We start from the raw sequence: 13,647 nt of genomic DNA, 5'->3' as shown, positions 1-13,647 counted from the left end.
TATTACCAAAGTATGGACTGCAGTGGCAGGCACAGTTTAAAAAAATCTGACATAAAATACTTTCCGTTTGATACGTGTAATGGCTATAATCGGAAATGTGAAGTCATAAGAAATTCCAAAAACCCTAATTAGTTTATTTTGTGTAATTGAACTTGTTTAGGAACCTTACAAATGGAAGTTTAAAAGCTGCACATTCTCAGTGTGAAGAAAAATACATTTAACATTCTTGAGGTTTCTATAATAAATAGAAATGAAAAATACTTAAGATGGCAAAACCAGAATATGAAAGAATGGCTGCAGATTTAAATGGCCCCACAGATCCTGTTATGTTAACAGAGTTTCATGCTGTACCTGTCTGCAAAAGTCACCAGTCAAGGCTTTTAGTACTAGCAAGGCAACTTATGCCCTGCTGTCATGTAGTTTCTGTCTCTTAACCTGCAGCAATGGAAGAGTTAGCAGGTTCTGCATGACTAGCACACACAGAGATACAAGGTGGGAGCCCCTGTAGAAGCCCCTGCAACTAGCCATCCATTTGATTCTCTGCAGAAGCAAAGGATAGCCTCCTTGCTGCTGGTTTTACCCATAATATAGTGTATAGTTGAAAACCTGTGCTTCTAATAGCCAATTGTTTTATGCTAGGGGGTATCCCGAGATGCTACCCTTTTATTTCTCCCATATCCAATGTACCTCCTAGAAACCTGCAACCTTGAGATCACATATACCAGATGCTTCTAGGCAAGTAGCTCTACCTTTTAGGAGGAAAACTTCCCCCCACCATAGGAAACATGATCCATAAGTTTCAGGGAACAATCATCTGGCTGAGGTTGCCCTGGAAACAAGAACACATGTACAGCCAAGGCCTCCAGGCTTGTACCGGAGAGCATGTTGTTTCTCAGCAACTGGATTCTGGCATGACTACTGGGTGAAAATTCTGCATCCCGAGAATATCATCTCATTTTTTTAATTTTTTTTAACAAAGTTGTTTCAAGCCTTCAAGTGTCTCCTACACACTTTAAAGCCTCTGTCTGGTGGAAATCTCAACAACCCAGGCTGGGTAAGTAGCATTTCCAGTGGTTGGGACATGGCAGCTTCTGTGTGCTATTTCTTTTCTCCTCCCAACCAGGAGAAGCAGCGCAAACTCTGTAAATAATCTTCAGATTTGCTTAATTAACATAGTGCATATAGATCAGAGATATTAACTTTTCATGTGCAGCATTTGAAGGAATCTGGCTTGGTGTTTCTCCCCCCACCCCACCCCCCAACTCTAATGGTTTTACTTCTAATTATTGGTCAGTAGCTAGTGGTGATAAGTGCAAACTACTTTTTCTCTGCAAGAATAAGTTAGATCAAAAGTGTCTTTGACCAATTTGCAGCTCTATTGTCCAGGGTCTAGCATAAAAACTCTATCAAACAGGGATTTGGAAACATAGCAAGAGAAGGTACTGTCAGCTTAGTTTATTTTAACTGCCTAGATCTTAAAGAGCCATCTTATTTCTTCTGATGCTGTGGCCCAGGCCAAACCCCACCTGAGCAAATAATCTATAGCACTTGCTTTGGAAGCCTGTGCTTCAGCTTTTATTGCAGGCGGTGGCTGATATACCCAACCCCACAACCCATTACAAGAGGACAATGGTACTTTGTGGGTGGGCCTGGTGTATGAAGAGTAATGCTACAGTAAACTGAGTGCAAGAGACACATGCAATTCATTCCCCCCTCCCGTTCTAAAAGGCAGGTGAAAGTGAGCATGATGGGTATGAAAATGATTATTCTCGAGTTCACAGACGTTGGGTTTCAGAACAGGCACCACTCTGAAAATATCTAGACTTTTCATTACAGCAAACCAGATGGCATTTGGGCAGAAGACAGATTTTGCGGTGTAGAAAGGCAGTGATATAGGCAGAATCAGAGAAAACTACGTCTGTCCCTGTTGCTGCCCTCAAATCATGGAGATGGCTGGCTTTATAACTGGGGACATGAAAGTCTCCCTGTCCCATCCAGCAGAGGTACAACAGGAAGACTGCTAGCCAAGGTTTCTCCAGCCCTCATGCAACAAGATCCTACACATGCTTATTTGGCAGTTAAGTCTCATTGTGTTCAATGGTGCTTACTCCCAGCTAAGTGAGTATAGGATTTCAAAATTAGGGAAGTGGTGGTAAGTCCTGTTAATGCTGGTGGATCATTCAACGTGGAGCAAGTGTGGCTCCTTTCTGCTATTAGTTGAGACCAGACTGCAGCTCCAAGGTTAAGCTGTTTTTAAATACCATTACCTTGCAACCATCTGGTATAGGAGGCAACTGTTCATACAGAGCTTCCCATTCACCTAAGGGATTTTATCTTTGCTAATTCTGCAGCACACAATCCTCCTGCCTTTGCCCCGGGTGCTGCCTCTGCATTACTTGCAATTTAGTCCTATAAGCAGAAGATGAGGTTGCAACGAGCAGCCAGTAGGAATAGGAAAGGTGGGTATTCAACAAGAGAAAAAGCAAAACTGCCAAAAGAAAAGGGGGAAAAAGACAGACATGGTGCAGGATAGCAGGGTCTAACACCAGGTAAAATGACAAGATATGAAATGGCAGGATCCCGTGTCTAGGCATGAGCTGTGGACATGGCCTCTCAGGGCACCACACTGGGCAAAACAAACAGGCATGGCCAGGCTTGCTAAGAATCCGTATTGTGCACGAGTAGTGGCCCCAGATAGAGTCTGTGCTGGATATAAATACATCTGTTGGGCTGGATTTCCCAGCAAAAGTCTTCTATCTACACCTTTGTCTGGTCCATCCAGAAGAGCCATTGTCACCATGCCGAAGGAGATGCTCCGTTGCCAAACTGAGAGCCCTGCCCCACCCCTCTTCCAAGCAGCAACAGGAGCAAGAGGAGATGGCAAGGGTGTTCCCAAGGCCTCTGTCAGAGCAGGCCTGGCCCACTTGTCTCTGGCTCCGGCCTGTCCCTTGCTGGAGGCTACATGCACTGGGAACAGCCGCATTTGCTGGGTTTTTCCACCTCCTCCACAAAGGAAGAGCCATCGCTGCACTCAAAGGTGTATTTCCTGCGCTTGAGGCGCAGTCCTGCACAGCATCCTGGCCCTGGGCAAGATCCCCGGCACTCCACCCAGGAGACAGGCCGGGTTGTCTGGCAAATGGCATAGCCTCGCTGGACCTGGTGGAAGTCTCGCACGGCCTCACCCCGACACTCCGACTCTAGGGAAAACATTAGGAAGAGGGAAGTCAGGCAAGGAGGCTCCTCTGAGAAAGCCTTCATTACACATTATGCTTGGGGTTCTGGTGAAGGTCAACTCAAAAAGCTGGGCATTCTAGTATGTATAAGCATACTATGACGAATGATCTTGCCTTTTGAATGGTTAGCGACAGGTTGGAAAAAATCTTATCTGTCCCTTATCTTGTTGGCTGGGGGTCCTGCAAAACTGGTCTTGCTTTTTGTCAATGGAAGGGGAGGACAGAGAGGCAGAACGGGGTGGGGTGGAGAATCAAGAATTTGTGGCTCAGTTGCTCATGCTCCCTTACCAAAGTTGTGGCCATAGTGTCTGGAAGAAGAGTGCAATGGTATTGTACTGGGATGTACAACGCTGGCTGTTCTGTGGAACCACGGAATTCCAAATTCCCATTTATAGCCGGTGCAACAGAAGGGATGGGGGTCTACAGTTGCTAGAAAACTTACTAGGGGAAGAGGCTAGGCAAGAAATAGCATCTAAGTACGCCCCGGCTGCGATGCGGGTGGTGCTGTGGGTTAAACCCCAGAGCCTAGGACTTGCCGATCAGAAGGTCAGTGGTTCGAATTCCCACGACGGGGTGAGCTCCCATTGCTCAGTCCCTGCTCCTGCCAACCTAGCAGTTCGAAAGCACGTCAAAGTGCAAGTAGATAAATAGGTACCGCTCTGGCGGGAAGGTAAATGGCGTTTCCGTGCGCTGCTCTGGTTCGCCAGAAGCGGCTTAGTCATGCTGGTCACATGACCTGGAACCTGTACACCGGTTCCCTCGGCCAGTAAAGCGAGATGAGCGCCACAACCCCAGAGTCGGTCACGACTGGACCTAATGGTCAGGGGTCCCTTTACCTTTACTCCCTGGCTGGGGTTTCCTCTGCCCACGGTGAGCATACCTGGCTTAACACAATACTGGCAGCTTAGGTAGAGGCCCAAGCGTCTTATCAGGCGAGGGCCCTCAGGGTCCTTAGCTATGGAGCACGTGGGAATGTAAGGAAGAAAGGGAGATGTGCCTGACCTTGGTCACAGAGGTCGCCATCAAATCCCCCGTTGCATTCACAGAAGGCCTCGCCTGTGTCTGAGATCTGGCACTGACCATGAACACACTGCAAGCTCTTGCATGGGTTGTGGAGTTCCCCTTGCTGGTTGCACAAGGCTCCCTTGTAGCCATCCTGACACTGGCAACTATAGGAAAGGGCATCAAGGGGCATGCAGATTCCATGGATGCACCTGTAGAATGAGTGAAACATAAAGCTAAATATAGGTGAATTCAAAAGGTTGCAGTTAGGCCACCATCTTCTAGAAGCATCATTTAACATAGGAAGGACCTGCAAGATTCTCTGTGCACCTTGGCTTCTCCAACGTCATCTTAGGAATACAAAGAAGTGAGAGGGGAGGAGCGTTCTCACTGACTCCCCAACTTCCCTTATCCTCCAAATATACAAATACAACTTTATTGATGCTCCTTTAAAGGTGAAGGAGGAGTTGGTATATGGTATGTGCTGTTGTTCTTGAACACTGTTGCCAAACCTATGCCCCTGTGCTGGGCTTTAGAGGCAACTAATTTCTGCTTTTGTTGCTACAATCATAAATGCCCTGCCTGCCCCGCCTCATCAGAGATGAGTAAACAGGAGAGGCAAAATACTGCCCATCAGAGCCCACAAGATATGGATGCAATTCCAGTCACACTTAGGAACACAGGTCAGACTATGGGTGCATCTAGCCCAAAATTGTCTGCTCTGACAGGCAGTGGCTCTGTAGGGTCTCAGGCAGAGGTCGTTCCTGATCCTTTCAAAGTGGAAATGCTAGGGATTATGTGTGAAATGCTAGGGATTCTGTGTGCTTCTGTGTGAAAAGCACATGCTCCACCACTGAGCTGCAATCCCTCCCCACACGTTCTCCATCTTGCACACAGCACTGCAGTGAGAGAAAAAGCCCACAAGGAAAGGGTGGAGGGGGATTCTGCTGCTGTGTACTCACTTGTGGCCCTGGCAGGGGTTGCTAACGGGCTGGTCACAATGGGGCCCGACCCAGCCTGGATCACAGTGGCAAATGGGGCCATGAGGGGTGTTGGGTTGGCAAATGCCATGCAGGCAGTAGAGCTTGCGGCAAGGCTCACAGCCGGGCACCACCCCCGGCTTCATCTGCGTCTTAGTGAAGTCCTGCAGCTCGTTGTTGATGTAGAGGTTGCGGATGCAGCCATGGAAGCTGGAGCCATTCAGGATCTGCCAGAGGCGGAAGGCGGCAGAGTTCACATCCACGGGCATCCCTGCGGAGGGGAGAGCCAGAACAACAAGGTAAGGGGCAGGAAGAGGAGGGAAGAGCAAGGTCCTGGGGGAAAGAGAGATGGTGCTGGTGGAAGGAAAAGAGCATTCCTTATTCTGGAATGCTGTGTGGAATGTTAAGAGCCACCTTCTTCCATTTCTCTCCCCTCTCCCACAGCGCCCGTCACTCCTCCTCAGTTTGGCACTTGGCTCTTAGTGCCCTGCAGTATCAGCTCAGACACCCCACCCTGGAGAGGAGAACAGAAGCGTTCCTCTTGCATCATTACTATCCAATGGACGTGAGCTAAGAAGAGTGAAGCAGTTCTCCACTCAATTAGTGCCCTCCAGGTGCAAGCATGTAGGTGACAGAGACCCAGCCTCTCTCACCCCCTTCTCCCCAACTGGAATGGGCCCAAGTCACAGTCCTACCCCCAACATAGAGTGGAGCCTCAGAGTTCAGCGTGTGGGCCTTGCCAAAGCCGTCCATGGTCATGGGGTCTCCTCCATCGATGGAGAGGTTTACCATCCGCTCAAAGGTCACCAGCTCTACAGTGTGGAACTGCCCGTCATTGATGGTCTCTGCACTAGGGAGAGAAGGGAGGTGTGGGATGGGAAAGGCTGGTGGCACCCAACCTTTGGCCTGATATCTGGCATCCACAGCCATCTGCACCCATCCAGCATGGAAGTGCAGCACCCGCACCTGCATCCGCTTTGCCTTGTGTTCCCTGTCACTTCTGCACTAACTCCCCACGATCCAGACCCCCAAACCCTTCCTTTTGCCTTCATGGTCAATGTGCAGCTTTGCTCAATGACTGAGGGTCACTCTGAGCTGGAAGGAGAAGCCAAAGGCAGAGGGCTACCTGTAAATGGCAGAGCTGGGGTAGGTGCCTGGATCATAGCTGACGCGCACATGGCCTTGGTACAGCTCCACCGCCATGTGGTCAGTGTCTCCATTATATAAGAGGATCCCATTGTCTTCAGCCGTGGAGACCTGCAGAGAACGAGGGAATGAACAAGCAAGGGGCAGAAACATTAATTCTACATTCCAACCAGTCCCACAAATGGCATGGATGAAGAGTGTGGGCAGATGCCCGCTCTTGGGGTGGCGGAGGAGGCAGCCTTGCTAATCAACACTTACCTGCAAAGTGATGTTGGCGCTGGGCCAGTTTTGCAGGTCAGTGAACTGGAGGTACGTGTCCCTGTCCACAAAGTTGACACTCAGCAGCTTCTCGCATTTGGGCCCCCCAAAGCCAGGAAGGCACTGGCATAAGGCACGACTGCCTAGCTCCACACAGTTGGCACCATTCTGGCATTCTGCCCTCTCGCATGGGCTGGGTTGGAGGGAGCCATGGGGTGGAATCTCACAGAGCTGGCCACTATGATAAGAGTGAGAACACAACAAGGCACAAATTGCAGGAGGCAACTTGGAGACAACAGCACAGGGTCTTAGCAGGACCACAGCTGGACCCTGTGGCACTCATACAGTTTTAAGGCAGTGTGCCCTCTCCTCTGATTTTCCTCTTCCCAGAGGGTGAGTAAAATGTGCCTGGAATCACATGCATGTGTGTTGACCCATGATCTTTCCTGGTCCCTGTTTGTGCCTGCAGTAAAAGCACTCCAGTTCACTGCACTGGGGCATCAAGTGAATGGGCAAGGCAAATACTCAAGTGACATACAAGTCATCACACCGCCCTGAATCCTAAGAGAAGACTGACACACTTTACTCAGTTTGCTTCTTCTGCTTCTTCATCAATAAAGACAACCAGAATATCTTTGGCCAGGGGTGTCGTTATGGGGTGGTCCAGGAGACAGGGCCAGCCCAATACATTTTAGCATCTGAGGTGAACCACAAAATGGTGTGCTCCCCCCGCAACCAGGGAAGAAAGGGTGAGTGAAGATCTACATCAGGAACATAGAGTCAACCTTACTGGACGGCTGAAGTGGGAATCAAAGGCCATGGGGGGGCTCACTCTGAATCATGCCCAGAGGGCAGCCCCCACCCCCACCATTTTCTCCCTAGTCACTGTAGAGGTGACATGGGGGGGGCTGTTGAGGAGGTGGCAGATCTGCCCTCCAAGGAGTACACCACAGCTGTTGCTGCCACCACAGCATCCCTTTGAGGCTGAATCCACTGCCCTGTGGATCCTGCCACCTGAGGCATTTGCCTCATTTTGTCTCATGGGCAAGCTGGCCCTGTCACCCTCTTAATTTGCCCAGAGGCATTCTACATTTATGCAGGTTTATGTCATGGGCATGTGCCCCAAGTCTTTTAAGCTGACCTCAGCTGCAGGACACAGCTGTGTTGCATATCTCTGTACATTACTTCCCTGTATACAGGAACTACTTTTGCCAGGATGTTCAGAACAACTTGTCTCAACTCCTTGGTGGGCAGAGCAATTCACACTAGGCCTGTAACTCCTTGTGTGGTACAAAGTCCCAGCAAATGTGAGATGCATTCTTTTAATCTCATAAGCACAGTCAAACAACTCTGGAAACAGCAAGGCTCTTAAAACTACCGTATTTTTCGCCCTATAGGGCGCACCGGCCCAGAGGGTGCACTTATTTTTTGGGGGGGGGGATAAAGAAAAAAAATTATTCCTCCCCCCCAAGCCCCAAAGAGCAAAGAAGCCATGACAGTGAGCGGGATGGATCCCGCTAGCTATCCTGGCTTTATTTTTAGCCTTGGGGCTGGGGGTCCGGGAGCAAAGGCGAGGTTGCGCAACCTCCCCATCGCTCCTGGAGCTTGCTGGGCTGGGGGTGGGGGAAGCCCGAGCTTCCCCCAACCCCAGCCCCCAGAACGGGTCCGGGAGTGACGGCGAGGTTGTGCTCAACTTTGCCATCGCTCCCGGAGCTTGCTGTCCGCAAGCCTTGGGAGCCCGGCGGGAAGCTCCCAAGGCTTGCAGATAGCTTCCTGAAGCCTGGAGAGTGAGAGGGGTCGGTGCGCACCGATCCCTCTCACGCTCCAGGCTTCAGCGAAAGCCTGCATTCGCCCCATAGGACGCACACACATTTCCCCTTCATTTTTGGAGGGGGGAAAGTGCATCCTATAGGGCGAAAAATACGGTAATCACTGTTTGACACTTCTGGTAACAGCTGATCACTCTTTTTGTTGTACCTCTTTCTCCCAGCCACCCTTGTGGAACTCTTCCAGTAGAGGGCAATCCCAAGTGTTGAGGTTTGCAGGTAGCTTAGAATGAGTTGAACTGGTATATACTCCTGCCCATCTCACAACCTTACCTGTAGCCTCCAGTACAAAGGCAGGAATATCCATTTGGCTCATCAAAGCACTTGGCGTTGTTCTGGCAGCGATGGTCTAGGCAGTCGTCATAGTCTACACTGCAATTATCTCCCACAAAGCCGGGCATGCATTCACATCTGTAGGCAGGGACAGGAAGAAGCCACTCACTGGATGTAGCTGCATCCCTTTCCTATCCACTTTAGAAGTCTGTTGCAATTCCCCTGGTTTGCTGTAGGTTTAAATCTTCTGCTTCCCCCCATGCCACCAATGGTAACTGCTAAATCACTCACTTGGGCCCATCAGGGGTAACCCTGCACACGGCATCATGCTGGCAGGGGCTAAGCTCCAGGGAGCAGACATCCATTAGCTGCTCACAGTAAGTCCCTGCAGGAAGGAGAGAAAAGTAGAGAGAAGCAGGCTCAGGCCTCATGTCCCCCGGGCCCCGTCTGCATTTGGCTGAACCAGCTCCCCCAAGGAAAGGGCAGGGAAGGGAATGAGGAAGAACAACCTTTGCTGTCCCATCACTTGCATCTGTGCAACAGAACCAACAACTTATGGGAGGGTTTCCATATCTGGACCCACAAAGTTATTGAGCTTTTTCTTAGTTTGCCCAAAGTTGTTGAGCTTTTTGGGCAGATTCACATGACGTTTTTAAGTTAGTTTTTAAGAAAATCAGCAAAAACGTCCAGATTTTCCCAGACATCTTAGCAGGATGTACTACAATATTCCAGATATGTCCAGAAAATTCCAGACGTATGGCAACCCTATCTCATGGGCAGCCCACTAGAAGCACTGTGAGATAAGGTATGGCAACCTTCCATTCATACAATAGATGCCAAACTATTTTGAGGGGTGGTTTTTCTTTTAACAATAAATTTTATGAAATAATTTAAAATAAAATATTTATAGTCTCATGCTTCAGCCCAGAATGCTGTTATTTGTATCTAACTCCCAAACCCATGACTCAATATTCAACCAGGGTATAGGTGGATTTCCTTCTGTTGTTCAGGGAAAGACACTATTGTTCACGGGCTAGATACTAACCTGGCAGGGAAGGGGAAACTACTACTTTGGGAAGCTAGAGTTAGTTTAAAAAAATGCATTGGGTTATCTTCAGGTATTGGTGGAGGAGAGGTGCTACCACTAAACTAAAAAAAGTAAATGTTGGGCACTGGAGTCAGATCCTTAGGATAAGCCTGCCTCTGGCACTGACCAGCTTAGAAGTTTATGTTTTGCTACCTTAGCTCTCTTCTGCTTCTCTTCAAGTGCATCCTCTTCCATTACAAGCCTGGCCCTACCTGTGAACAACGGAAGGCATAAGCATGTGTAATTGCTGGATCCATTAATGCATGTGGCACCGTTCTTGCAATTGTTATTGTTGCAGTTGTTGGTCCTTAGACTGCAGGTTGGACCTTCAAATCCATCCACGCAGGAACACCTGTCAAAAGGGAAATGAGGGTTGTTTAGCAAACGGAGAGGTTAGAAGCTGCTCACTTTGGGGCATTTCAGGGGTTTTGTGGGTGGTTTTTCTTTATCATTCTTGAAAAGAGCTCAAAGAAGAGTGAAAGGAAGTCAGGGCTTTGCCAGAAGAACATTCAATGCTCCACCAATGGTTCTGAATATTGCACTGTCTTGAACCTGAGGCACTTTCATCTCTGGTTGGTAGGATGTAGATGGATCCACTTTGGAGGCCACTCGGCATAGAAGGGGTTAAAGAGATTATTGTTTCCAGGAGAGTTCTGGGGCAGACACCCTTGGAGCATAGCTGTCAATGTTTCCCTTTTTAAAAGGGAAATTCCCTTATTCCGAATAGGATTCCTCGCAAGAAAAGGGAAAAGTTGACAGCTATGATTTGGAGGGGCTTTAAGTTGAGTAGTGGAACAGGCAGGGGAAGGGAGGGGTTAAAGAAGAAGAAGAAAAGAGGACCCTTGGGATGGGCAAGAAAAAGACACAGATGTGAGAAGTCAGAGGATATGACACTCAACATTAAATGTGCCTAAATGTTTGTTTAAGTATTGTCACTTAACTGTTTCTTGCTACTCAGCAGTGGTTTCGGGTGTGTTTACTGTATTTTTCTCTGGTTGTTGAATTTTTTTTTTATATAAACCACCCTGAAATCCATTTTCATGAAGGGCAGTATACAACTATCTTAAATAAAAATGTAAACCAGCAAACAGGCAAATAAAATCAATTTACAAAGCTATACCTATGGCTGCCTTTGCATGCCCAAGCTAGATCAGTGTGTGTGCTGTATCTACAGTTCTATGTACATAATGCATGTGGTGCTGTGTATGCATGCGCCTGGTTGTGTACTGCGTGGGTCTGAACTTGAGATTCATTTACGTGTACCATGTCACATCTGTGCACACATCAGGAAAGGGACGCATTGCATTCACATATATTTGCGTGTTGGGGGGGTCTGTTGTACTAAAAGCACAGGTGAGTGTGTGCTGCATATGCTGTCATTTCCATTTATACTGCCTGTAGCCTATTTAGCTGGAAGAGGAAGCAGAGGTGGAAGAACTGAAGACCTTTCGTCTCTGGCATATTGAATGGCTCTGCAGGCTGAGGGTCTTGATATCCTTTCCTAGAGGGCTCATCTCCCTGCCTACTACCTTTCCCCAAAGGCAGAATCTAGTCTGGCATGTGCAGGCAAACAGCTTTGACAACCCCCAAAGGACATTATGTGCTGGCTTTGAAGATGCTGGGTTGTTATGGTGACGGGATGAGAGGCCATTTAGCATCTTGGCAATTTGGGTACACAGAAAGGGCTAGGGCCCCATTCTCTCTCTACTGCCTGTGGTTTATTTTCAGCCACTAATTATGGTCTGTTTCCCAGAAAGCCACCCACACTGTACTCTGGAGAGTGAAGTGGGGAGGAGCCCTGTGCGTTGAGGTCCAACTGCAAACCAGAGCTACAGCTCCCCAAGAGGCTGTATACGTCTTAAAAGGTTCCCCCTGCCGGGTCCCAACCCATTTTTACAGAAAGAAACTGACTACGGCTTCCAGGATTAGTGATTGTGGTGGTGGACAATCTTGGTGGAGGGTAAAGAGTGCCTTTTTGCACAGTATCAACAGAATGCTTCCCAAATCTTTCCCCCAAATCTGTTACAAAGCACCCCTAAAAACATCCAGCTTTTGTTATGATGGCCTGCACCTCAGAAGGACATTGGTTTTAGTCTGGAGAGGCCTCAAGAGAGTCTCCATTACAGAAAGCCAAGCTCACATGTTCCAAGCAAGCTGAGCTGCAAAAGCCCCTGGCAAATTCATTGTCTCCTTTCACTGTAAATCTCTGCCATTCCTCCCTTATAATTTGTAAATTTAGAAGTAAACGAAAGAGCACCATAGACAAGGATATGGCCACCAAAATATCACTTTCACGATTACTAATCAAGAAGTTTTGATTGCCTGAGGCTCTTGTCTGCAGAGTCCAAAAGACACGTTAATCTCTTTTCTCCAACTCACATAAACAGCAGATTAAGATGCATTTGTAAGAAGCCATTTTGCAAACATCTTAGACACCATTTTAATTTCTTTACACTCATTCACTGCCAGGAAGACAGGTTTTGCCTTCTTTGCTTTTATGCTAATTTTTAAGCCCAAGGTAAGCATAAAAGGTGATGCTTTTTGCCTTACCAATTAGGAATCCTTTGGATATCAAAGAGACCTCATCTCTCTCTGCCCAGTAACATCCCTGTGGACTCCCACTTCTCCTCCTCGCCCCTTTTTTTACTGCTGAAGAGGTGCTCTCATCTCTACCACATACCACCAAAGCCTCACAGAACAAGGTATGAAACTCTCTCGAGCCCATCACCCGGCCAACCCCCACTCCCCTTCCCCCTATTTTCTCCTTTCAAGCCCCATCAGGTTCCTCTTTCTTAGGGAGGCCTGCTGTCTTTATTCTCCTTGTCATGCCCCAAACTCTTCCTTTTGCTTTCTTCTAATTCTTGCCCTAAACTCTTCCCCAAAGTCGCTACCGAAATCTCTACCATTTCCCCCCCATTTGAGAACCTGAGCAGCCACTCACGTGAAGCTGGCTTCGCTGCCCTCGTGAGACAGGCAGGTCCCACCATTCTCACAGGGTCTGCTGGAGCAGCCATCCACAGAGAGTTCACAGTTTTGGCCCTGGAATAAGACAAGGAGAAGTAGCAGCCACAATACAAAGAACAAATGATAAAGCTCTGGCCAGGACGTGAGGTTTCTCAGTCTCAGGTCCTTGCTCATCAGCCATAAAAGAACAACAAAATAATAATAATAGGAATTTCTGCCTATAAATAATGCAGGCTGTCCTTTTTGGGATTGCTTGTTTTCGCCACCAGGATTTCCTTTATAGCTATTAGTCAAGAGTTGCCTTCCCAACCAAGCATCCTCTGTAAGTTTTGAAGTTCAGTTTCCATCATGATCAGGGACAATGGACACTCTAGATCAAAACATCTGGCGAACATTCAGATGAAACAGACAGTTCCACATTCCCCACTCCCACCCCCAGAAATAGTGGCAGCTCTAGGTCCAATCAGTAGGGACTGAGAGTGCATCTCACCCATTCCTGATGGCAGTGATAAACTAGGCTGGTTGTCAAACTGGAGAATGGGTTCCTTCCACCATGTCTTGGTCCTTCTCTGAGCCTTTTTCTTTTGGTCGACACAAGCTGTCAGAGGCTATGGTCCCCAAAGCAGGGAGAAAGCCCAATCCTTCCCTTTGTCAATGATCCCTACACCCTCCCTAGTCACCCCTCTCCTCCCCCCCATCCCTCTTCTCACCTTGTAGCCACTGGGGCAGATACAGCGGTAGGAGTCCAAAGGGTCTTGTTGACATGTGCCCCTATTTTGACAGGGACTGGAGAGGCAGGGGTTACACTTGGCCTGGATGATGAGGGGAGGAGGCCCTGCATAGATGAAAGAAACCAGACAACTAGGAATTGGAGTCAG

General features: G+C 48.3%; 1 protein-coding gene across 1 annotated transcript in view; it reads right to left on the bottom strand.

The window, feature by feature from the left end:
- Positions 1 to 113: 113 nt before the first annotated feature.
- SLIT1 (slit guidance ligand 1) overlaps positions 114 to 13,647 on the bottom strand; it is a 118,913-nt gene continuing 105,379 nt past the window's right edge. Inside the window, exons 27-37 of the mRNA XM_082224759.1 lie at positions 13,480 to 13,604; positions 12,747 to 12,844; positions 10,018 to 10,157; positions 9,010 to 9,103; positions 8,719 to 8,856; positions 6,620 to 6,857; positions 6,342 to 6,472; positions 5,911 to 6,065; positions 5,198 to 5,486; positions 4,236 to 4,447; positions 114 to 3,197 (exon numbers count right to left, since the gene is read on the bottom strand). Of these exons, the coding sequence (XP_082080885.1) occupies positions 2,959 to 3,197; positions 4,236 to 4,447; positions 5,198 to 5,486; positions 5,911 to 6,065; positions 6,342 to 6,472; positions 6,620 to 6,857; positions 8,719 to 8,856; positions 9,010 to 9,103; positions 10,018 to 10,157; positions 12,747 to 12,844; positions 13,480 to 13,604 (1,859 nt within the window). The 3' untranslated portion in view covers positions 114 to 2,958. The remainder of the gene's footprint in view (positions 3,198 to 4,235; positions 4,448 to 5,197; positions 5,487 to 5,910; positions 6,066 to 6,341; positions 6,473 to 6,619; positions 6,858 to 8,718; positions 8,857 to 9,009; positions 9,104 to 10,017; positions 10,158 to 12,746; positions 12,845 to 13,479; positions 13,605 to 13,647) is intronic.

Source organism: Podarcis vaucheri (genome assembly GCF_965113315.1).
Source record: "Podarcis vaucheri genome assembly, chromosome: 5".
In the NCBI taxonomy this organism is placed as follows: Eukaryota; Metazoa; Chordata; class Lepidosauria; order Squamata; family Lacertidae; genus Podarcis; species Podarcis vaucheri.
The sequence above is the reverse complement of the archived record's forward strand: the minus strand, read 5'-3'. Positions and strand labels throughout refer to the sequence as shown.